Source organism: Cibotium barometz, chromosome 15 (assembly GCF_041138505.1).
Source record: "Cibotium barometz isolate CiBa-2024 chromosome 15, ASM4113850v1, whole genome shotgun sequence".
NCBI lineage: Eukaryota > Viridiplantae > Streptophyta > Polypodiopsida > Cyatheales > Cibotiaceae > Cibotium > Cibotium barometz.
This window is the reverse complement of record NC_141060.1, coordinates 908917-934449: the sequence shown is the minus strand read 5'-3', so window position 1 is coordinate 934449 and position 25533 is coordinate 908917. Positions and strand designations below refer to the sequence as shown.

Genomic DNA, 25533 nt, shown 5'->3' with positions numbered 1-25533 from the left:
ATAGAGGTACTATGCTTTGAGATGAATTGGGAACTTGAAGAGCAAGGCATTCTCTATTACTATTATCCTCTCCGTTGTTTGCCAGGATACATGCGTATCACTATTAAGAACATGATTGATACCTCTTTCTATACATCATTGTCGTATTTCAGAAGAACTCTCTACAAGGTCCAATCAAGGAGAAATCATTACAGATTTAAGCTAGGAGACGGGGCTTTAGGCCTTGAATGCTTCCAAGACAAAACAAACATCAAGTAGAGGGGGATTTTAATCCCATTTTGGGCTTAACAAAGGCACTCCCTACTACACATGGGAGTAGCCAAAGAAGTGTTATGGCACTCAAAAAGTTGTAAATATTATGAAAAAAGCTGACAAACGACAAAGCTTAGTAGATTAGGGTTAAGTTTGGACACACGAGTGTGAATAAAGGCCAGTTATATATAAGTGAATTTCTCATAATGAAAAAACACAATCTCCCTTTGTGCTAGCATGTCTACTTACTCTTATCTTGTTGAGAGAGAGAGAATTGAGTGTAAAGTGTGTGATTCTAGGTACATGTGCCTTTTGCTCATTGTGAGTGGGAGTGAGAGAGGTGTGTCCTTACAAGGAGGTGGAGTATCTTCTTGGTGGTGACAAGGAGGAAAGAACAGGAGCTTAGAGCTAGCAACCACTGGTGGAGCTTGGAAGCTATGAATCTCAAGTTGGAAGCAAGGTAAGTTCCCTAAGTAGGTTGTTGTTTATTCCACTTTTGCTAGAATGGTAGAATTCTCGAGAGGTTGTGAACAAGCCATAACACCGCGGGGCGAAGCAACAAACCACCACATAGATGTATCTCTAGGCTGTAATTTGTAATTGAACCCACATGTAGTGGGCCTCCTCAGCTCTCCTGACTGTGCTAACCATGGGTTGTAAGTACCCTCCTAATGTTCGGGTTCCCCCCCCCCCCCCCCCCCCCCGCGCGATAAGCTGACTCCCACTGGTATCCCAATACACGTGGTAGTCCCTCTCTTGCCTCTGGTGCGTCTTTGCGTAGAAGATCCTATGAAAGTCTCCCTTAGTGTCCCTATGTCTAACTACAAAGCCCCGTTCCAAACTACTATCCTCAGATGTGTGGTCCCATAGACCCTCTGTATCTATGATGACTAGCCATCTCTATAAATTGCCCACTTCCTTGCCTTTCGGGCTTCAAGCGCTTGTGGCATGATTATTTTTCTGTGCTCAACCTATGTGAGAGTGAGGTCATCACCAAGATAAATTTTCTCACCTTGGAGGGCTACTCTATGATCCATGAACACTTGTCGATTGGTGATGTCCGTGAATTTGAGTAGTAGTTGGTGGGCACGTGTGGTGTGAAAACCCTCTTGTGCGTTCACCCACCCTTAGCGGTTACCTATCCCTTGTGCCATGCCAGCCGAAAAGAGAAAGAGAGAGACACAGAAAAGAGAAAGAGAGAGACACAGAGAAAAGAAAGAAAAGATATATTAATGTCTACGGAAGGCCAGATTGGCCTACGAGACAAATCTGTATACAAGTCCGCGTCCTGAGTGTCATGGAAAGAAAAACTGAAATGAAAAGCTACTACTAGTCATATGCAGCTCACTATGCAATCACTTTCTAGCACGCTATAGATGTACAATCATGATAGAGAGAGAAGAAGAGGGGGAGGGAGGGGGGGCGAAAAATGAAGGCAGCCTGATTTTCTACCGATTGGGGATGGACAAAAAAGCTAATTGGTTGCCGGAAAAAAAAAATCAAGCTAATTGGGGATGGAGTTCTTATTTAGCAAGTACGTTGAAATGCAGAAGGTTAAAAACCTTATAAAATTTCACAAACTGAGGTTAGCCTTGAGTTAAAACTCGAGCCATTTCAGCTGCGTATCCACGCTCTTAAATCCTTGATGCATGATTCATGAGAATTGGACAAAAATACGAACTCCCCAATTCGGAGGCATGATTAGGGCTTCACCTACTAATCTGTTTCCATACGAGTGCAGAAGGATGGCCGTTCGAAGATAAGTGGGATTGCTCTTAAAGTTTAAGCAGAAGATTGGAAATGTATCCCATTGAGAGAATCACACACACTTACCTACAACAGTGGGAAAAACACTAGAAAAAGTTATGAGAACAAAGAGAAAGGTACAAGTTTCTTAGAACTTTTATGTTTGACTGGTATCTATGATATGATAGACAAGGGAACTTTATCCAGTTCCATTGATAAACAAGACGTTCAAAGGTGTGCATCCTCCAATAGTCATGCTCAAAATTGTCTTTCATACACCAAAGCACACCATGTCTCTCTCAGCTGTGAAATCAGTAATTGTCAAATTTGAAGCTAAGCTAAAAGGGGCTTCCCCTTTTTATTTGAGATCAGCAGATAATGGCTCGAGCTTTAAAATGGGATCTCACAGCCACAATATGCATACATTTGTCCAACAAGTTCATACAATCATTTATTTGAAGTTACCAATCTCTACCATCCCAGATACAAAAACCCAGTATAAAGCAAGATAAATTTTCATTCACCTCCAACTGCTTAGAGGTTGTTGGTCATTATCTCTCTCATCAGCTGCTTCGGAACTGCCAATACCATACATAAAGATAAATTACCCTTTTTGTCAAGCATGAAATAGGATTTCTTTCATTTTTATTCACAACTGCCATCTAAGGAGAAACAGTCTGGATGCGAGCATTTACCAGGGCATTCCGTAAAAAGTGAGAACTGCTTGATGGCTTGCCGTATGAACATCTCAAGACCACTGACAACAGCAGCCCCAGCTTCCTCAGCTTCTTTCAGGAGTCTCGTGACTCTGGGTGTGTACACCGCATCAAATACTAGGCTGTAGGCCCTTAAAACATCCTACAAAAGCACCACCCCTCTCAAGAGTCAATTAGCCTCAAAAAGCATGGACATGGTACTTTTGCCTTTGAAATGCGTGTCTGCAGACCTTTGAAATGGGTGTGTCTGCAATGTTGGGATGCATGCCCACTGAAGTGGTATTAGCTAAAACCATTCCCGTGACCGGCTGAAAGGTATTTAGCTGTTCTAATGACAAGGCCTCACCACCCACAGCATCGGCAAGCACTTTCGCTCTCTCTTCACATACGAAAGGCCCAACATAGAGTCAAAAGCAGATAGAACACTGAGAAAAAGATTGAAGTAAAAAACAGGCTGGTCAACTTGAACATTCACTGAAAAGGGATGCGTTTTTACCATAATTTCTATTTGCGATGAAAACTTTAGCGCCTCTGTGTTTTGCGCCGTATGCAAGTGCTTTGCCTGCTCCCCCAGCTCCAATTACAACAAAATAGCGGCCAGAAAGTCGTGACTTGCCAATGCCACTCTTCTCCCCTCCTGGCAAACCTGGCAACCACCTGATCATGGGGAACCGATACCAAACCAGAAATAATGTACAACACTACTGTTTGACAAAAAACATACCCTGTAGCCCATCTTCGATAGCGGAGATTGCTCCCTCACAATCAGTGTTGTAGCCAATTAGTTTCCCATCACTCTTCCTTCTCACAATGGTATTCACAGCCCCTATAGCCTGCAAGACTCCAAAAGAAGGAAGACAAAAAATGAGTATTGCAACAGATTCATAATTTTGTAGTCCATAGTTGGTGCTTCCCATGATCTCTCTCCCCTTTACTATTTTCCCAGAGGATGCCAAACCCCAACCAATGTGCAACAAAAACAAAGAAACAAAATGGAAGATGGTAGCTGCTTGGTCAAATGTCCACCTAAACATAACTCATCTCTGAGGCACCAAGTGTCCCACCTCCAGTTGACCATGAAATATGGCACATGGCCAACCCTCAGGATGGCTATTTCGAGACCCTGCACCAACTTTTAGCCCAGAAACCTTTGAGCAAGTTTTTCCTCACGCCCAGTTCCTTTCGAAGTTGTGCACATTTTGTTCCACTAGCTCTCGAACAGCTCATGCCATTATCCCACCATGCATTCGGCCCTCTCTCTATAATCGTAAAGCTCGTCACCCTCGTTAAAACTAGAAAGACAGCTCATCAATCTGACCGTATAGTCAAAGTCGTATACCAATGGAAGGTTCAGGTTAGTTCACACACAAACTTAAGAAAAACCAAAGTGCGAACTTGAACCCATGAGAGTCTACTCACAAAGCTTCAAATCATCAACTCCATCATGCACAGGATAGACTCCAAGCTACCACATCCCCACTCACATCGTCAGCGCCCAAGAGTAGGTTCAGGTTCAATCTTCATAAATAAACCATCGAATTGGGTTTCTAACACTTCTTTGAGCCATGATGAAGGCTAGCACTAAAAATTTTGCACACACACGGTAGCTGATTGGGCGAATTGCACCAACCGCCAAGACACCGGAATTCAACATATCATGAGAGGAACTTTAGTAGGGGCTGTCTTGGTAATTTGCCTTACGGACTTCTTGCCACCTCCGTCATTCCACCCTTTCTTCCTATTCAAGGCACCACAAGAGGAAGGCTGTCTTGGTAATTTACCTTAAGGACTTCTTTGTAGGCATATGCTCACTTATGGTAGTGCTATGTGTGAACAGGGCTTAACCAAGGGCACTTTTTCCCATGTGGTTTTTCCCCTTGGACATCAAGTGTGAAAGGACACATATAATATTTTGTAGTTCTATATTATATGGATGTGGCACACATGCAAGGGTTGACTTGCATTTTGTGGATACCACACTTTTGGCTCTCTCTCTCTCTCTCTCATTTCTGTGTGTGAGCTTCTCTACCCTGCACCTAACCCTAATGTGCAGGTTTGTGTGTGTGAGTGTGTGAGTCCAACACCCAACATTTGGTATCAGAGCTGGGAGCTGGCCTTGGAGTGGTGGCTGTGCAGAATCTGCTGAAATTCCTACGAAATTCCGTCCACAGGCTGCAAAATTCCGTCGCCTGCGTTTTTCCGTCGACTGTGAATTTCCGTCCGCCAGTTCCATCGACGCTCCTCCGTCCAGCCACCAGTATCGGGTGGCACTAGTGGGGAGCCAACCAACCCTGCCCATTCTCCCAGGCGGCGCTTCCTCTGCAGCCGGCGTCCTAGTGCTGGCGCCGACACGCTTCCAGCACCTTGGCGGTCAGCGCTCCGTCCGTCTCGACGTCAGTTCTGCTCCGGCGCCTCCGTCCCGTTCCGTCGAACGCCTGGTCCCGTTCCGTCGACGCCTGCAGACTAGCCGCCACGCCGTCCCAACGCGCCCCGGCTCCCGTCCCGTTCGGCCTCCGTCGCCGTCGCCTCGCCCAGCGTCGTCTCGACCCGCCGTTCTGTTCCGGCCGACCACTTCCGTCCACGCCTCTCCGTTCAGGCCGTCTCCACCCGCCGGCTCGCTCGCTTGCCGGTCCTGCTCCGTCTCGACCAGCACCAGACGACTTCGGCCATCCGCGCTGGTCCCAGCCAGCCGGCACACCCTGCCAGACTCCAGCGCTGAGCCCGCTTCCGCTTCTGCCGTGTTCGCACCCTCCGCCTAGCTCGTCCGGCACCTTCCCAGCGCCCGTATCTACCTACGCTTGCCTAGCCTGCACGCCACCAGCACGCTTGCTCTAACACCCCAACATTCCGACTAAGCCCAGCACGCCTGCCCGCCTCTGGTTGGTCGTTTGCTCTCATCCGTCCTCTGCAACGTACAACAACAACACTCCCTCCAACGCCTTCACCTGCAACGAATACCTTCAACAAGGTCTTCCCGGCTGCCCAGGTACCTGTGTTTCAGCAAACAAAAAAAAAATGCAAGGAAAATTTGAAAGATTGCAGGTGGTGGATTCAGGCAAATTGGGGGATTTCTCAATTTCAGGACAAATTAAAAAAATTGGGCATTTTGCTTTGCCTGCAATTTGGGGGTTTTTGAAATTGAGGTCAAAATCAGCAAATTGAACCTCTCTCATTTGCAGAAATTTGGGGCTTTTCTGAAAATTGGCCAATTAGATGCACATTGAAGCGATTGGAGTGCATAAAAATTGGGGATTTTCTGATTGGAGCATGTAATTGGGCATTACAGCTGCGATTTGTCGCGTATGTATACACATTGAGTGTAATTGGACAATTTGGTGCAGGTTTACACTTGCTTTGGTTTGCAGGCATACATTTGCACAGGACATTTGGTTGCCTGGCAGTGCACATTGGTGCTTGGTTTGCTTGCAGTTAGACTTTGTTGACATGGCACAGAATGCTACAGATGTATTTGGTGTGCTCACCCAGGAGGACACGCTGGATGGATCTAACTACTCCCTCTGGAGTTTTATGATCCGTAATTTGCTGGTAGCCAAAGGGCTTTGGGGCATCGTGTGTGGTGATGACACACGCCCACATACCATTCAGCCAGCCACGCCTCAAAGGGGAGGTGCTCAAAGAGCTCCTGATGTAGATCCTGCTCCCACACAAGAGCAGAAGAGATGGGACTCTAGAGATGCACAGGCCATGTCATTGATAGCCCTTTCAGTGAAAAGGACTGTCATTTCGCACATTCGTTCATGCAAGACATCGAAGCTTGCATGGGACACATTGGAAGCAATGTATCAGGTACGCAACGAGGCAAGAGTTGCCTACTTGAAGAGGCAATTGGATCTTCTTTCTATGGATGAGGGTGACTCTATGGCAGATCATCTCACCAAAGTGAAAGATTTGCAGGAACAATTGCTCAACATTGATGAGGTTATCCCAGACAGACAGATGGTCACCAACACTCTTCATTCTTTACCGCCTTCCTACTTGGGTTTTCACACATCTCTCAACCTCTCAATGAGAGGAGGTGGTGATCCCGTCACTTTTGAAGAGCTCGTGGGTTTACTCTTGCAGGAAGAGCAAACAAGAGCAAACATATCGAGCAACCGTGGTGGAGAAAAGGCATTTACAGCCAAGGATAAGGGTAAAGCAAAGAGCTTTAAGCATGGGGGACAACAGTCTAGCAAGGCTGGTCATGGACAGCCCTCTTCTACTGGTGAAAAGTCTGACAAAGGGGATGCAAACAAGCCCAAAAAGAAGGGCAAATGTCACTACTGCCATAAGCCTGGACACTACATCAGTGAATGTAGGAAGCGGATTGCAAAAGAGAAAAAGAAAGAAGCAGGCAATGCAGTAGCAGACTCTTCGGATGACAAAGCAAAGCAATCAGCTAATGTAATCCAGGAAGAGTACACTTTTTTGGTCACATGCACTAGTGACACACCAAGTGCTTCGGACACTGATATGTCTTGCATTGCATCTGACAGACAGAATGCATCATGGTATTTTGATAGTGGTGCTTCGAGCCACATCACTTCATGCAAAGATGTATTTCAGCACTTGGTTTATGCTTCAAATGGCCGCACTGTATCATGTGCAGATCATACCACATATCCAGTAAAGGGAATTGGTAATGTCATACTTATTGCAGCCAATGGTGCCAATATATGTATGAAAAATGTATTGTATGTTCCAGGGATAAAGAAAAATCTGCTCTCCGTCTCAGCCATAAACGACCAAGGTTTAAAGGTTGAATTTGAAGATGGGAAGTGTTTGGTAAAAGACCCATCAAAGGGTTATGAAATAGTCACTTCTGGAACACGATACAAAGGCTTGTATAAGCTGGACAGCTATGACAAGCGCACTTATGATGCAAATACAGTGGCTGCCCACACTCCTGCTATGCATGATGCAGAGCTATGGCATGCTCGTTTTGGGCATGTAAATTTTCAGAGTTTGATGCTTTTGCAAAAGCATCATATGGTTGATAATATGCCGCCTCTTGAGTCTCCGCCAAGTCATGTATGTGAGGGGTGTATTTTGGGAAAGATGCATCGGAAACCATTCCCCAAAGATGGAGCTCTTAGAGCTGAAAATAAATTACAGCTCATACATAGTGATGTATGTGGTCCAATGCGGACACCATCCATAGGGGGGCATCTTTACTTCGTCACATTCATTGATGACTACTCCAGGTTTGCTTGGGCTTACCCTTTGAAAGCAAAAGAAGATGTGTTTACATGCTTTCGACACTTTGTAGCAATGGCTGAAAATATGTGTGCATGTAAAGTCCAAACACTCTGCTCAGATAGAGGTGGAGAATACATGTCAAATGCATTCAAGGATTATATGCTTCAAAAGGGCATCAAACACCAATGTACTGTGCCTTACACACCGCAGCAGAATGGTGTAGCTGAGAGGAAAAATAGATCTCTCATGGAGATGGCAAGATGCATGGTGAAAGCACAAAAGTTGCCTCACAAATTCTGGATGGAAGCTATAATGTGTGCAACTCATGTGTTGAACAGGTGTCCAACAAAAGCTTTGAAAACCATAACACCATTTGAGGCTTGGTTTAGCCGAAAGCCAACAGTGGATTATATGCGTACATTTGGGTGTTTGGCATATGCACATGTGCCAGAACAACTCCGAACAAAGCTTGATGACAAAGCAATTAAATGCATTTTTGTGGGCTACAGCAATGAAAGCAAAGGATACCGTCTTTATAATCCAACTACACGAAGGATTTTTGTAAGTAGAGATGTGGTATTTGCTGAAAATTCAGAACAGCCCATGGTCAGCTTATATAAAAGCAATGATACAGGCATACAGGACATGTTTGATGGACTTTTACCCATTGCAATTACGGGGGATTCAGATCAGCCAGCCCCTACACAAGAAAATCCACATGTAGAACATGTGGACCAGCCAGCCATTCAGCCCCCTTTTGTGGAAGAAGTGGAAGATCTTGTCAAGGAAGAGCAAACAGCCATAGACACAGCCAAGTCAGTGCCAACATGGTTGCTGAAAACTTTGCAAGAAAGCAAACTTGCAGCTCCACTCACAGGTAGAACAAGGGCTAGTTCCAGCCATGCTTTGAATGTACATCGTGGGGAGTCTGCATTCGCAATGGGTGGTCTCTTTGATTCAGAAGAGCCTTCTTCTTATGAAGAAGCACATGAGAATGAGCATTGGTTGCAAGCTATGCAAGCTGAAATTTCTTCTATCATGAAGAATAATACATGGGATCTTGTGGAATTGCCTAAAGGCAAGCATGTAATTGGCACAAAGTGGGTGTACAAAGTCAAAAGAAAGTCTGATGGTACTATTGACAGGTACAAAGCAAGACTTGTGGCTAAAGGCTACTCCCAGAAAAAGGGAATAGATTATGAAGAGACTTTTGCTCCTACTTCGAGAATGACCACAATAAGATCTGTGATTGCATTGGCTGCCCATAAAGGATGGAAAGTGCATCAATTGGATATCAAAACTGCATTCTTAAATGGGGATTTACAGGAGGAAGTATATGTAAATCAGCCCATTGGTTTTGTAGTTCCTGGTGAGGAACATAAAGTATGCAGGTTGCACAAAGCATTGTATGGGTTAAAGCAAGCTCCAAGAGCTTGGTATGATAAGATACATGCTCATCTAACCAGCCAAGGTTATGAGAATAGTCCAGCAGAAAGCACATTGTATGTGAAGAAAACCGATGCCGATATTCTCATAGTCATCTTGTATGTAGATGACATGCTCATTACAGGTACAAGCAAAGCACAAATTTCAGATTTCAAAGCTGAATTTGATATATCAGATTTGGGGCCTTTACACTACTATCTCGGCATACAGTTTATGCATACAGATGATGGCATTGTTATGCAGCAAACTAAGTACATAAAAAGTTTGCTAAAAAGGTTTCACATGGATGAATGTAAGCCCATTTCTACTCCGGTAGAATCAGGTGTACGGCTTACTATGCATGATATTGGAGACCCTTTTGAGGCCGGCCTTTATAGCCAGGCAGTGGGATGCCTCATTTACTTGTGTAACACGAGGCCAGACATATCTTTTGGGGTGTCTTTGTTGAGCAAATTCATGCACAGCCCAGGCACAAAGCATTGGCAAGCAGTCAAACGCATCTTTCGTTATCTTAAGGGTACCCTGGATCTTGGTTTGTTCTATCCCAGGGGGGGCAGCTTGCAGCTTTATGCATACAGTGATTCAGATTGGGCTGGTGATTATGATACCAGGCAATCCACCAGTGGGAATTGTTTTTTTCTTGGCAGCTCATGCATATCTTGGTTGAGTAAAAAGCAACCCACTGTTGCTACATCTACTTGTGAGGCTGAGTACAGGGCAGTCTTTACAGCTACAGTAGATTGTGTATGGTTGAGGAGACTATTGGCTGATCTTCGTGAGTGTCAGCAGCAGACACCCACCACCATTCTCACTGATAGCCAGAGTGCTATGGCCGTGGCACGAAATCCAGTATTTCATGCACGTACCAAGCACATTGAGATTCATTATCACTATGTCAGAGAGAGGCTACATGCAGGGGAGATCAGTTTATCTTATTGCCCTACACAGGATAATGTTGCAGATCTATTCACAAAGGCTTTACCTCCAGAAAAGTTTGAAGCTTTTCGCAAAGCTTTGGGCTTACTCTCATACAGAGAGTGATCTGCTACCTTGTACAGGTTCACACTTCCACTACAGGGGGGATTTGTAGGCATATGCTCACTTATGGTAGTGCTATGTGTGAACAGGGCTTAACCAAGGGCACTTTTTCCCATGTGGTTTTTCCCCTTGGACATCAAGTGTGAAAGGACACATATAATATTTTGTAGTTCTATATTATATGGATGTGGCACACATGCAAGGGTTGACTTGCATTTTGTGGATACCACACTTTTGGCTCTCTCTCTCTCTCTCATTTCTGTGTGTGAGCTTCTCTACCCTGCACCTAACCCTAATGTGCAGGTTTGTGAGTGTGAGTGTGTGAGTCCAACACCCAACATTCTTGCCATCTCCATCACTCCGCCCGTTCTTCCTATTCAAGGCACCACTCACAGAAGAAACACAGCACAACACACACAACCCAACCACGAATGTCACCCACCACAAACCCATATTTTAGCTTTCAACTCACACCCCCATACGATCGCCACAAACGGTCATGAACACCCCACAACTCAACATGTCAAAGAGAGGCATGGAAATTGCTTGAAAACGTACAGAGCAGCAAGTTTTGTGCAAGAGAGATGAGACAACTCAGTTCAGTTAGACTGTCGGATGGAAAATTGCAACCGCTAGCATGTCTTAAGGTGTGATGGGTGTAGGAGGTGTGGTGAGTGTTGCTGTCTTCTGATTTGCAGCACCGCACACACAAGCAATACCACACAACACAGTCAACCCAGCCACAAGCACCTCCCAGATCCAGAAACATACACTTCCAACTTTCAACTCAGGCACCCATTGGCTCACACCACAACTCAGCAGATGATGAAAGAGACAAAGATCACAAAAGGTCTTGATGCATGGTGCAACCAGTGTACATAAGGCGCGATATGCAACACTACGCCAGGCCCACTAGGCATTGTCTCAGTTAACCGCACTAGTCTCCCGCACCCGCCACCCCCACCAAATGAAAGAGGTGGTGGTTAATCCAGACCCTTGCTGAATCAAACAAGTTCAGTAATATAGTACAGTATTCTTCTCTATCTCTGTTATTGATCTTCTTGCAATTTTGGGATGACTTTGAAAACGCTTCTGACAGAGTGGATTGGGACTTCTTGGAAGGCAAGATGGCATGGATGGGTTTCTCCCAGGAGTGGATCAGAGAGGTCACATGTATGTATAGGGAGGCCCACAACACAGTTTTAGCCTGCAGGGGGTGTGGTGAGCGCTTTCAAATCTCCCGTTCCGTGAGGCACGGAAGCCCCTTAGCTCCGCTACTCTACCTTTTAGTAGCGGTGGCTATGAGCACGTTTCTCAGAACTACCCCAGGGGTCTCGGGCCTCAGGCTGCCTCTTTGCACAGAGGAGGAGTTACTCGACTCTGAGTTAGCAGATGATACTGCTATGTTTTTGGAGGCTTTGGAGGTTTGCCTTTGTGCTTTCCGCACTGCTTTGGAGATGTTTTGTCTGGCAGCAAGCGCCTCCATTAATTGGCACAAATCAGCAGGATTTTGGATTAGTGACTCTCTGCAGATAGATTGGGGTTTACCTGGATTGACAGAGGATGCACTGCCAGATATCATGGCTGTTTGGTTGGCATTGACATCTCGCCTGCACAACAATTCGCCCCTGTGCTCATGAGCATTAAAAGAATACTTCAGCATTGGAGTGGTAGGAAGCTTGATTTGGCTTCCAGAGCCTTTGTAGCTGAACAAGTGCTGCTGGCGATTGCTTGATTTGTCATGTCGTGCTGGGTGTTTCGAAAGGGATGCATTGGTCAGCTTCATCGGCTTATTCGGAACTTCCTTTGGTCAGGATTAGATGGCATTGTACACAACAGGGCAAGCGTGGCCTAGGATACCATTATTATGCCTAAGCAAGAGGGAAGATTGAACACCATTGACCCGGATGCGCAGTGTAAGGCTCTACTGTGCGAGTTGGTAGTCAAAGGATTTCTTCCAGGCACTCAGCCTTGGAATGACTTTCTTATGCAGCAGATTATGAGGTGCATTCCGATTAGGGGAGGTGATTGGATTTACAGCCCACGTTTTATCTTCTCGGATGCAAAGCACTGACCTCCTTCTTCACCCTTGGTGAGATCTCTTTTGCGAGCTTGGGATTGCATGAGGAGTTTCTTGGTTCGTATTCCTCCATGGTCAATTGAGGAGGCTAACAAGCAGCCCATTGTGTGGAATGACTTGAGCTTGGATGAATTTGGTAGACCTCTTGGAGCAGCCATGCATATCCAGTGGGCTGCCTGGGCGACTCTTCTCCCCTCGGTGTTGGATTGGAAAAGACTCATGAGTCTCATGGAGGATGAAAGAATGCTTCACACCCAGCACTTGAGAGGCATTAGTCAGAGGATTATGCAGGTGAATGCAGCCATACCTAACCATTGGATCACACGGAACCTTGTGGAAGGGCCTCATCATTTATGGCTTGGGATATTCTCAGGAACAGGTGTACCTATTCAGGTCATGTGCCTCCCCACTTTGGGTGAGGATGATGCACTGGTCTTCTACTCCATTCAGGATAGATGGCTCTTGGAGACAAGTGTTGAGTAGGATATCATTGAGGGTCTGGTGGTCCGGCCGGTGAGAGTAGTGGGTAGGGTAGGAAAGCACATTTATATTGATCCATCTCAAGGGATGATTACGGACTCTTGGAGCCTCTGGTTATATGATGGGTGTCCTATCAGATACTTGCACTGGGACCCCGGTGAGTGGGAGTGGAGGGATGCTTTTAACCCATGAAAAGCATGCCCTTCTTCAATTACACTGTGCGGAACACCAAACACCTGGTTTCAGGACAAATCCATAGAGTCCCTACTTCTAGACCGCATTGGGAGGCTTATGGGATCACCCTTGACAGTCAGGGCGCTTTTTGGCAGAGGTTGTGGCACTCGTACAAGGAAACGAAGATTTCCTCTTTTATTTGGCTTTCTCTACATGGTGGACTTGCCACCAACCCGAGCAGGTAATCATTGGCGCTAGCCCAGCTTGTCCCAGATGTGTACGAGCTTCAGAGACAATTTACCATTGCTTATGGGAGTGCAGGGAGGCACAGGGAATCTAAACTGCAATAGAACACCTTTTTGGAAGGATGAGGAGAGATGCCTACATTTGTTTTGGTGCTATTGTTTGGTTGACACAATTGGGCCCACAAGTCAACTTAGAAAGGAAACCTGAAAATGGATGGCCGACCTGAGAATGGCGTGCCATCAGATCACTATATAAAGGAGGTTAAAGATTATTGTAGGGCATCTCTCATAGGCATTAGGCATTCAACATTGATTTAGAGGTACTATCTTGATGATGGCCGACCTGAAAATGACATGCCATCAGATCACTATACAAAACAGGTCAAAGATCATTGTAGATGTGCCACGTTGTGATGCTAGCAATAATCTCCCATGCAGTTTCCAACCTCTGTGGTGGAGGTACATAGCCTGACGTTGGCATGTCCTGAAGAAGACACCACCGACCCACTCCCTGGGTAACACGCATGTTCATATTGTGCCCAACTTGTGTCCCGATCATTGGGCCATTTTGTGGGCACCTTTGGGAGCCTTTTGGGCTGTCGAAATCTGACCATTTTCTGCTCCTCATCTTGCCTAAGAGGCGGCTAATGCTAAGATCCATGTCCATGTGGCCCTCACAGATGTGATGCCCATGACATCAGAGTCTCATTCCATCATCTGAGAGTGGAGACCAGGAGTGCATAGGTATTGCAAGGGGGACAGGCTCTATAGACTCTGCTCCACTCTAGAGGTCAACACAAACACCGTTTCAAATGCTCATTTTGTACCACAACGAGGGAGGTTCCACCATCCCAAGTCATTACGTTCAAGAACAACATTGCGCAGGACTCCACCTGTAGATCTGTACCGACATAGAGACCATATATATAGGGAGGCCTGGACCCAGCCCGAACCACAAGCGATAGATGTAAATAGTAGTTTGCACAAGGTCATAAATGGGGAGGAGACACATTGATCCCTATTGGCCAAATAGAGGGTTTTAACCTCACATGCTGAGTCCTTCTTCCTTTTAGCTGGGCAGCTTTTCTCACTACATGTTTCAGCTACTACATAAATACATTGTAACATTGGTGGTCATTGATGCTTTGTCTTTTTTTAGCTAGTTTGTTTTATCTTTATTCCATGGCACAGTTACTTCATGGATGTATCATCACTCATTTGGTCTCATAGATACGTTCACATAACTTTTTATCTTTCTTTCTAGATTGCTCCACTCTTCAACTTGTGTAACCCATGTCCATACTCCAATCCGCTTTTTTCTCAATCCCACAACACCAACATTTGGGACTGAAGAAGCCACATGCAATCATCCTTTATCCCTCTGTTGATTTTATTCTACTGAGCTCCAAAGGTCACCTCCAAGAGGAAAGGGTCCACTCAAAAAAGGAAAGGGGTACACAAGATCTATGCCCATCCAACCCTACAAACAATTACTCCATTCAAAGTGTCTCCTGCTTTGTTTTTAGTATACATTAACTTTTCAACAGTACGCTTAGGTAAGAAAAAGCCTCAAACATCAGAAGTTAAACATAAGAATTATCAACCTTGGCAAGTGGTTCGACTTCATCACAACATTCGAGGGCCGCTTCCTTGTGGGGAATCGTCACACTGAGACAAACCAAAATAAAAAGGCAATGCAAATGCACTTGTTTAAAACCTTATTAAATCACACGTGGACTTTCATTTATTGTTAACAAAGTCATACTTACCTGAACCCAGCAAAATCTAAGGCATTGTAGACATTCAAAAACTCTTTCAAGTCATCCACAAGGAAAGGAACATAGATGCCATCATAACCAATTTCCTGAAATGCTGCATTGTGTATGATTGGCCCTTTGCTGTGATCCACAGGTTTGCCAATAATGCCATATACTTTTGTATCTCTACTAACTCGTTGGATACCATAGATGTTTCTCAGATCTGATAATGTCGGCTGTCCAGAGGCTGATTCCTTGCCAGATGCAAGAGAACCAAAAGTCAAAAACCCACCAAACTTTGGGCTTAGAAGCCGACTTATAAGACCGCTTTGACCCATCACCAAAGCAATTGTCGGAACCTGCGATTCAGTAACAAATATGGGGTATTTCAATAAACTTGATACAAGAGTACACATGGTTGCAGGAAGCACCTATCAAGAGGCAAATGATAAAAAGAGGAGACCCAGAATGGTAACTGAAAAGATTAATATGCAGCTCACAATTTGAGCATTACCGTTCTCTCGTCACTTAAGGGTTGAAAAGTAAAAAATGAGGACGAAAGCCATGTTAAGATGAAAGGCCCAAAGTTGGCCACATGGCAGGCATTGAGGTGGTGTTTGGCCTAGCATGTGAAAGAGGCCACAAGTTGAGAAATTTCCAATCCAGGCTTCTAAGAAAGAATCGTGCATGAAGAATGGGCTACACTATGAATGGATGGAAAATAGAGAAGTCCTCTGCAGTGCAATTAAGGAGCTTCAAAGAAAGAGTCAGTGCATGGAGAATGAGTTACACTATGATTGGATGGAAAACAAAGTTGTTCTCTGCAGTGCAATTAAGGTATACAAATTTTATGTTATTTTGCTATTAGCTGTGCAAATTTGTTACATGAAAAGCTTGAAGGAATTTTTGCTTCAAACGTCTTCAAAACACCATAAGGTCTATGAGACGAAAGGAATTACAATGATTGTGTGTTTAAAAAAACTGGTAAACAAACGAAAAAGACAAAATAATGCTGCCTAGCTCAAGCCCCAAGGCTTTAGGCCTTGGGGCATGTGTACATCATGTAGCTGGTGTGTCCATGCCATCCACATCTACATCTATGAGGTGAGACACATCCACTACGGGGGTTGGGGGGGGGGGTCTGATACCGCTCAAGTATGTCCTGGATCTGGAGCTGCTATGTGGAGGGTCTGCACCCGGGTGGGCGTGGCTGCCGGGCCTGTCGGATCTGGCATGCTCTCTCAATGTTGACCTCTCACTGATCGGTGCTCTGGGTAAGGCGCTGGTGGGTCTGCCTGAGCTGGGGCTCCTCCTACTCACGGGTTGCCTAGGCTAAAAATTGTGTGAGGACTCTCTGTGATATATCTCATCTTGATCTTTGTGCGCTGAATAGTCTATCTCTGTGGCGACGCATCTCCAACAGAAACAGGCCTAGGCAATGCTGATCCTCGTAATCCATCACCTTGGAGAGTGGGCCAAAAACCTCCTTGAATAGGCAATGGTATCGGCCCTGAATCTCATAGTAGAATCTGCAGATAGAGTGTTCCTCTGTCTCTACCTTCCCAATGGTACACATGTGACAGATCCTCTGCTCCTCCTGTATGCTCTCATAGCTCCCTCTCTATATTCTCAGCGAGTGTGATGAGACTAGGATATGGCCAATCGCCATCCTCATGGCATGTCTAGTGTCAGCTTGAGAAAATGCTCACTGTAGAACCAAGACTTGGTGGGCAGCTCCTGAGGGTCTAGCTATGTGATATGGATGTCTAATTGAGTGAGGTCTGTAAGGATGAAGTGGTTGATCTAGTGTGTGAGCGGCAAGAGGGGGGCGTCAAGGCTATACTGGAAAGGTGCTAGACCATCAATGCTTAGGGAGTGTGAGGCGAACCATCTCTTGGCGCGCAAGCATACCATGAACAAACTGCTGCTTGTGTCTCCATTCTCATCGAGGACTCTAGGGCTAATCTGGGGAGGCATCTCTACCTAGTGCGTATACCCAGTGTAAGTATATTAGTGTCTGGAAAAGGGCATCCACTACCAAGGGACCAGCTCCAGCTCCAAACTCTCCCTTGATGATCTCATGGGGTACCGATGCTTTGCTCCGGATCATTCTTCAACATCAAAATCTGTATCCCCTCTAGATTTTGCCAATCTTTTTGCCCTAAATCTAATCCCCAAAAAGCTATCCCATAAGTTTCTACGGGAGTGACCAAGGTATTTGTCCACGACATGTGTTTTTCTCTGGACAGTATGCAAGTGTGCACGAGGACATGGTGGACAGTGTGAATGGCATCAGTTTGGAGTTGAAAAGGAAACCCATGTGTGGACAACCCCAAGTGTGAAGGGGACAAAGAGATTTTAAAATTTAAAAAGGTTTTATAACCTTTGGTGGCCAAGAATCAAAGTTAAAAAGGTTTTATAACCTTGGGAGGCCCCTAGGCAATTTAAAGAGGCTACTCTACTTTTCTTTTTTTTTTGGGGGGGGGGGGGACGCCTCTTTCTCTCTCATGCTTTTTGGGAGAAAACAACGCTGGCGGGCTGTGCTTCAGGGCTGCGCTTCAGGCCTACTGTGGCTGATTGGAAGGACTGCAGGCGGGCAGAACTGGATTCTGGCTGATTGAAGAAAACAGCTACAGAAGGGGCCTGCACTACTGGTCTTATGTTGCTTTTTGGAAGGGATGACAGGCGGGCGGTGCTGCAGAGTGCAGAGGCACAGCTGAGTACCTCCTTACGCCTGTCATCCCTTCCAAAAAGCAACGGGCGGTGCTGCAGAGTGCAGAGGCACAGCTGAGTACCTCCTTACGCATGCTTGTTGGAGAGAAAAAGGATTGGGTGTGCTGCTGCGCTACAGGGCAGAGACACAGGCCTACTTCTCTCTCTCTCTCCCCCACATATTTACCTGCTCCTTTCAAACACTTCCTCCCTCTACAATGGGAGGGTCTGTAGATGACAAAATCAGCCAGCTTGATCATATCCTTAGGGATCTTATTAAGGACCAGAAGAAGACACTGGACAGCACCATCACCGCCATCAAGAAGGACTTATTGACGCGCATGGGGAAGCTGGAGGCCGAAGCCGAAATATGGAAGGAAGAGAAGCTTACCATGCAAGCGGAGTGGGAGAAGGAAAAGCTCGCCATGCTGGAGGACATCAACCTTTTGAAGGGCGAAGTGGCATCCTTATGCGATCGTCCACGGGAGGAAGGAGAGACTCTTGAGGTGGACAAAGAGGCAATCAAAGAAGAGATCACCAAAACCCTCACCCACACAATCGAGGGGAAAATGGAGGCGGCCCGCGAAGGATGAGTAGAAGTGATGAAGAAGAACATCAAAAAGGAGGTGCAAGAAGATGTACAAGTGATGAAGAAGAACATCAAGAAGGAGGTACAAGAAGATGTACACATGATGCAGTCCACTCTTGATGAAGAGAAGATGCGACGGATCTGGCGCCTCAACATCCGAGTCACAGGAATACCAGAGAGCACTACCTCGACGCCCAAGATTGACCGGCGGAACCTATGTACCAAGGTAGGACTAAAGGAGGATGAGCTGCTCCCATTCACTAGAGTATGGAGGACAACCCCAAAGGACTCCACCAAAGACAAGGCCTTAGTGCTACAGTTCCCGGACGAGGAGAGTAGGATGAGCTTTATGAGAAGACGGGCTATCTTGAGGAGCTTGCCAGGGGACCCCATCTACTTCGATGATGACCTCACATGGATGCAACTGGAGCACAGAAGATTATGCATGCCGAAGATCAAGGCGGCACGCAAAGAAGGGAAGAAGGCACATTATAGGGACGGTCACATCTACATTGATGGGAAGAGGGTCGAATAGCGCCATCTGGCCTATGAGACACGGAGGAAACAACATGAAGACAAAGAGATACACATAGCAATCTGGAACTGTAATGGAGTCCTATGGACACATCCAGGGAGACTTGAGGAGGTGATGGAGGGCCGGGATATCATCTTGATGACAGAGACACATGAGAGCCCGGAGAGGGGCTTACCACGGGTTGAGGGTTATCAGTGGGAGTCAGCTCACCGACAGGGGATGAGACAGGCCACCTCCCGAGGTTCAGGAGGTATTGCAGTGCTTTTCAGGCATGGGTTACATGAGCATGTTCGAGTCGTAGCACGAGACTCGGAGGCGAGATACATGTGGATTAGCTTACGCCTCTCGGAGACCAGATGGATTTATATCGCCCTTTGCTACTTTCCTCCGAAGGGGTCGCGGTTTGCCACCACCGAGGAGCCGGGTGGAGGAGAGGCTAGTGAGTCTCCATACTCTGTCTTATCTGAGGAGATCTTACACTATTCGACACTGGGAGAAGTCTTCTTGATGGGGGACATCAATGCACGGACTCAGAGCAGACAGTGCGAGATCTATGACTTTGAGGATCCCCTGAGACTAGAGCCGCTAGCTACAGAGGATACAGGGACCACTCGGATCTCCGGTGATGGAGGAGCTGACAGCACTGGATATGGGCAACATTTGCTAGAGCTTGGGGCCCGACACCATCTCGTTATTTATAATGGGATGACTCAGTGGCCAGATTCAGGTGGGTTGACTTGCTTTCCAGTGGGAGGCGGTAGTAGTACAGTGGATTATGTGATGGGATCTCGGGAGGCAGCAGATATGGTGTCTCACTTCACTGTACCACCATGCCCCATTGGGGCGGATCATACATACCTATCCCTCGCTTTCAGGAGCTTATTGGAGACCCACCCACCCATCATACAGACACCACGCACTATTTTTCACTTCACTCAGGACCTAGCCGAGGTGTACGACTATCATGTTCATGATCAGCTATTTGCCTTAGATCCATCGGCACCCATGGCCATGCTCACCTCCCAGCTCTCACATGTACTGCACTCTGCAGCCGCGAGGAGTTTCCCATACCACATATAGACAGGACGGCCACCTACATCTGGGAGCATGCCCCAGAACCGATGGTATGATGATGAGTGCAGAAACCTTTACCGCAGTCTCCGAGTGCAGAGGGCTCGCGGGGAGATCACCTGGAGGCAGGCAGGCAGGAGGATGCATACTCTCATCCGCCGTAAGCGGCGTGCTTATGAGGAGGCTCAGTACTGGGACACATATCACATGCTCATGATCAGAGATGCTGCTGCTGCTTGGAGGAGACTCAGAGAGCCCCGTCCTCCCACACCTATTGCCGATCCTCAGACTTGGCAGACATATGCAGAGAGACTTTATGATGTGCCTGCACAGCCCCCTATACCACAGCCCACAGAGCCATGCCCTACAGTCTCCACCTTCTTCACCCCACCTATGGTTAGGAGGGCCATATGCCGACTCCAACATGGACGGGCGACAGATCATACAGGATTACAGGGAGAGCATCTCATCTATGCTATTGATACATTGGCACCATTTCTTGCTCATCTCTTCAACAGAGCTCTGTCAGAGGGGTTTCCGGCTGAGTGGACGATGCACACTATTGTGCCGATCCATAAAGCGGGAGATGTACTAGACCCCGGGAACTACAGGACCATCATGATTGGCCATATATTGGCCAAACTATACGGGGCAGTTTTGGAGGCAGAGCTGAGCACTCATGCAGAGGTTGGGGGATTGAGAGCAGCAGGCCAGGCAGGCTTCCGTCGAGCCTTCTCGACCATCGACCACATTTTTACATTGAGGTGCCTGATTGATCAGGCCAAGGCACGGAGGCAACGGCTCTATTGTTGCTTTGTGGATTTCCGCAAGGCATTTGATACTGTGCCCAGAGAGCGCCTCTTTCGACGACTACAGACACTAGGCATACCTTCAGACATGATGTGGGGCATATACAGGCTATATGAGCAGGTCTTTGGGAGAGTCCGATGCCCAGGAGGCTTGTCCGACACAGTTGCTAGCACCATTGGTGTGAAGCAGGGGTGCCCGCTCTCCCCCACGCTCTTTGGGCTCTATATTGATGAGGTGGTCGATTACTGGGGTTGAGCTATCAGGTATTACTGTCCATGTTATGCTTTATGCTGATGACATCGTCTTGGTATCCGACACGCAGGTTGGGCTTCAAAGACACCTTGCGGCTCTTGATGACTTCTGCGCACAGCAGTGGCTCACAGTGAACCTTGGGAAAACCAAGGTTATGATCTTCCACACTTCACCCACAGTCAGGAGCCACACTACTCTCACATTAGCAGGAGGGCGGGTCGAGGTGGTGAGCTCTTATGTTTACCTTGGCATCACATTTACTAGCTCAGCTGGACGCTTCTCCATGGCTCAGGCAATCCGAGACAGAGTGACCCGGGGGTATGCAGCTCTTGCTGGCCTTGAGCGTCAGTGACATCAGGCACATTTTCAGGAACCCCGCACGAAGGGGTGGCTCTTTGATACATTAGTGACACCGGCCTTGATGTATGCAGCAGCGGTTTGGGCACCAAGGCTTGCAGCCTCCACATGGGTACAGCTGGAGAGACCACAGATCTTGATGCTCTCGAGAATGATACGTAGCAAACCATCCGTCCCGCATGACATTGTTCGAGCTGAGTTTGCTGCACCACCTATGGTAGTGGAGGCATTGTTCCAGACGATCTCCTTTATATACAGGATGAGGGAGATGCCCATGGAGAGATTATCCCGCCGAGCTTTTGAGGCATCCAGACAGCTGGCCGAGGCTGGACACACTGGATCTTGGTATGCACAGATGCTACAGTGGTTCTCACATCATGGTATAGACATTGAGCGGTTGCCACCTTTTCAGTATGATCAGTCTGCTCCACGGGGTTACCTCTCTCTCAATGAGAGCAACAGAGTGATGAGACAGGACATATGGCAGCACTACATACAGGAGACATGGACAGCACCAGCGAGCCCACTACCACCGAAGATGCTATATTACAGAGACCACTTTATGAGCATCTCAGGGGATGGGTTTATACATCGACCGCGGTACATGGATATATACATGCCACACAGCTCTCGCGTTGCTATTGGACAGCTACGGGTCTCATCACATCAGCTAGAGATAGAGGCTGGGAGAGCGGCACGAGTTCCTAGAGCTGAGCGGATATGCAGATTGTGCCGCGAGGAGGTGGAGACTGAGGATCACTTTGTATGTAGATGTAGAGCCCACCAGGGGGTCACAGATAGATATGCAGGATTGTTTGAGAAGTACTCTTCACTACATGAGTTGATGGAGGCCTCGGACCAGCGACGACAGCTTGGCAGACTACTACTAGAGCTTCATAGTTCTTGAGAGAGACTCCTCCAGACACCCGCTCCCACTAGGGGTGGGAGACAGTCCCAGCTCACAGATTTCTTCCAGAGAGCTATGCCAGTGCCAGCCGATGTACCACGTGGGGTGACCGCACAGAGAGCAGAGGAATTGAGAGCCAGGAGGAGACCTAGACAGACTGGACATAGAGCACCTCGACTCCGTCTCACCGAGAGATAGCAGCTATCCGAATGAGACACCAGATGGAGACACAGGAGAGGCTAGCTCGCTTTCATTCAGACTCAGGGTACATGTTCATGCCATTCATAGCCTCAGCATCGGCGATGTATGATATCTTATATCCCTCTTATGGCACTGGATGGAGTTAGACATAGATGTGCATAGCATGCTTGTACTACCCCTTCAGCATATAGAGATGCATCTTGCCTTAGCACTCCATCCACATCCCCACCCCCCTTATATTGTTTGTATATGGGCTCCACCGATCCATTATGATTCACAGTTGTATCCAGACACATGCACACTTTTTCTCTTGTTTCTTTTCTTCCGATGACCGGAAGAACACAGTTGTATTATTTTTTGTCTCATAGGCCGACTTTGGCCTCTCGTAGACGTTAATATATCTTTCTTTCTTTCTCTCTTTTTGGCTCTTGTAGGATTGGTTGGCTGCTCATGCTGTGTGGCTCAGTATACAGGTGCCTACAGGACTTTTTATGGGCTGTTTTTGTTTGGCAGCAAATTCAGCTATGTGCTTGGGTTTCCGGCTGCAAGTAGAGGTCACTTGGATGTGTTTCTTGGCATGGGAGTGATGCAAGCTTGCATGGCTGCATGCTCATGGAGCAGATTGTTTTCTTCCTGCTGGAAAGGAACAGAGGGGCCTACAGTTATGGGCATCTCTATGTTTCCAGATGTTTCATGAGGGAACAGGTAACTAGATGTATGCCGTTGTTGGCACTATTGTTGAATGGTGATGTGAATGGTTATGTATGGAAACAGGCCTAAGGGTTTCACGGGAAACAGGTCGTAGGTTTCTCGAGGAAACATGTTTATGGTTCTCCAGAAGATAGGTCACATGCAGGTAGAAGGTACAAGAATGGAGACATGTTTGGTACAACCTTGCTACTGATTGGAAAGGGGACAGGAAATCCATGAAAGAGATGGATAGTACCCTTGGAAGGTAGAGAGGGTTGGGACAGGTGTGTCGACTGTATGGTATGCTGTGCTGTGATGTGAGTTCTCTTTTGAGAGACAATTTGGGAGTCTGTGTTGTGATGCAGAAGCACTCGATGTGTCAGGGTGTGATGCTGTTCATAGGGTGAGAGGCAATGGATGGTTGTGGCAACCCTGATCATGGGAGAAAGCTTCTATATGTAGACTCAATGTCCTTTGATGTGAACAATGGCTGGACTTGTTTGTGGATGTCGAGTGGATATGAAGCCATGATGCAAGGTCTTTGCAGGCTTCAGGAGTTCTACTGTGACAGGTGAGTTTCCAACCTTATTGTAATCAAAGGTCTTATAATCAATTAAAGAAAAACCGCAAGGGGCGCCACTGCGTTTTGGGGCCAATCGGTGCCCGTGTACTGTTTGCAGGAGCACTCTAGCTCCCCCTGTTTGTTTTCCTTTTCTTGGTCCTCAAAGGTGTTGAAGTGTTTTGTGTGCAAGTTTGTTTTTGCACCGCTCTTTGGCTTCGTCCGAAGACCGAGGTCGGTTTACAAGGTTTTGTTGCCGGGACATCGTCGACTTTCTCAAGTAGGCGAGTCCGTGGGGGTTGCTCTGGTTGGGACAATAACCAACTTTCTCAAGGGGGTGGGCTTGTGGTTGTCTCATGAGAGTCACATCAAAAGCTTCAACATGTGGAAAGTGAAAAGGAAGTGCAGGAGAGGCAGTGCAAGATTATGTGTCTTTGCCTGTATGAGGTGAAGAGCAAAAGCTAAGGATGAAGCTCAGGAGAAAAGACACCAAGGACAAGAAGTAGTCAGCCAGGAACAAGAAGCAGTAAAATTGTTATGGTGCAAAAGATGGGTTGAAGGCTATGACTTTCGACACTTTGTCACCGGTGGTATCTTCACGGAGGCTTCATGGGTTGGGAAGACAGTTTCTTTCTATGTTTAGCAGTGGTGATCTACTATGCTTCATCGGGGACTTCTCCTTACCACTTGGGTGGAATGCAAGTAGGTTTTGGGTGCCTGAGGATGTATCAGATGAGGCTCAGATAGAAGCTGAGGAACTTGATGAGGTTCTTATTCCCGAGCGGATACTGGCACACAAGGAAAGAAAGGTACAAGGTAAAGTTTCCCATCGCTATCCTGTGAAGTTCAAGAACTGTTCACCAATGGATGCGAAGTGGATGGAGGAGGGTGACTTAGCAGATTCACCTCAGGTATTGCAGCTTTACCTTGATGCCTTTGAGTTGGGGCCAACTCTTGTTATGGCTCATTCAGGTTCAGCAGAGCTGGGGTCTAGAGCATTGCCTGATGCTCAAGAGGGGGGTAGCACCTCTGCTCCCTTGTTACAGACAGGCTCACTTGTAATCTAGGAGTCGCTTGGTGACATCTTTGTATTCACCCGAAGGTACTAGAGGCTGACAATACATCTGCTTATGGGACTCCTATGATATTGTGCACTAGTCACATGAGATCGTAAAGTTGGGTATGGTTCACAATCGGCCGCACCATGAACTATAACTATAGCTATGGATAACTCTGGACATAAGTCTTGCGAGCAGTCCTAGAGTTGGTTTGGTTTCATGGATATATGGATCGAACTCTATTTGTGCATGTATGCATACACTTTTTGAGGTATTATTGTATTTTGGTGCCATTGGATCCTGGTACCATTGAGAATACTTTGGGTAATACTCTGGATTGTGTCGTGTGATGCATGTATATTGGTATGATACATCAAGTATTTTATTATGTGCATGGATGCACCACTGGGTGTGACTCCTGTGGGATGGCCATGAGACATATGTGGGAAGTACATAGTGGATGTATTGTTTGGATGCATTGAGTGCTTTCATATGCTAATGTTGTACCATCGATTGTGGGTCCTGCGGGATGTCCATGGGCATAAGGCTTGCAAGTAGCCCTTAGACTTACTTTCGAGTAGGTACAGCATCCTGAGGAGCATATTGTTTGTGAATGCATATATGTGTCATGAATATGTGTGTCATATGTAGAATGATGC

The 25533-nt window shown here is 46.8% G+C and overlaps 1 protein-coding gene across 2 annotated transcripts in view; it reads right to left on the bottom strand.

Moving 5' to 3' along the window:
• Window positions 1-2132: 2132 nt before the first annotated feature.
• LOC147630829 (bifunctional 3-dehydroquinate dehydratase/shikimate dehydrogenase, chloroplastic-like) overlaps window positions 2133-25533 on the bottom strand; it is a 78952-nt gene continuing 55551 nt past the window's right edge. The window contains exons 4-10 of one of the 2 annotated variants that reach the window (XM_086809211.1): window positions 15146-15492; window positions 14981-15044; window positions 3439-3547; window positions 3211-3360; window positions 2945-3093; window positions 2694-2856; window positions 2133-2576 (exon numbers count right to left, since the gene is read on the bottom strand). In XM_086809211.1, the coding sequence (XP_086665337.1) occupies window positions 2533-2576; window positions 2694-2856; window positions 2945-3093; window positions 3211-3360; window positions 3439-3547; window positions 14981-15044; window positions 15146-15492 (1026 nt within the window). In that variant the 3' untranslated portion in view covers window positions 2133-2532. The remainder of the gene's footprint in view (window positions 2577-2693; window positions 2857-2944; window positions 3094-3210; window positions 3361-3438; window positions 3548-14980; window positions 15045-15145; window positions 15493-25533) is intronic. The other variant, XM_086809212.1, reaches the window with a different exon arrangement.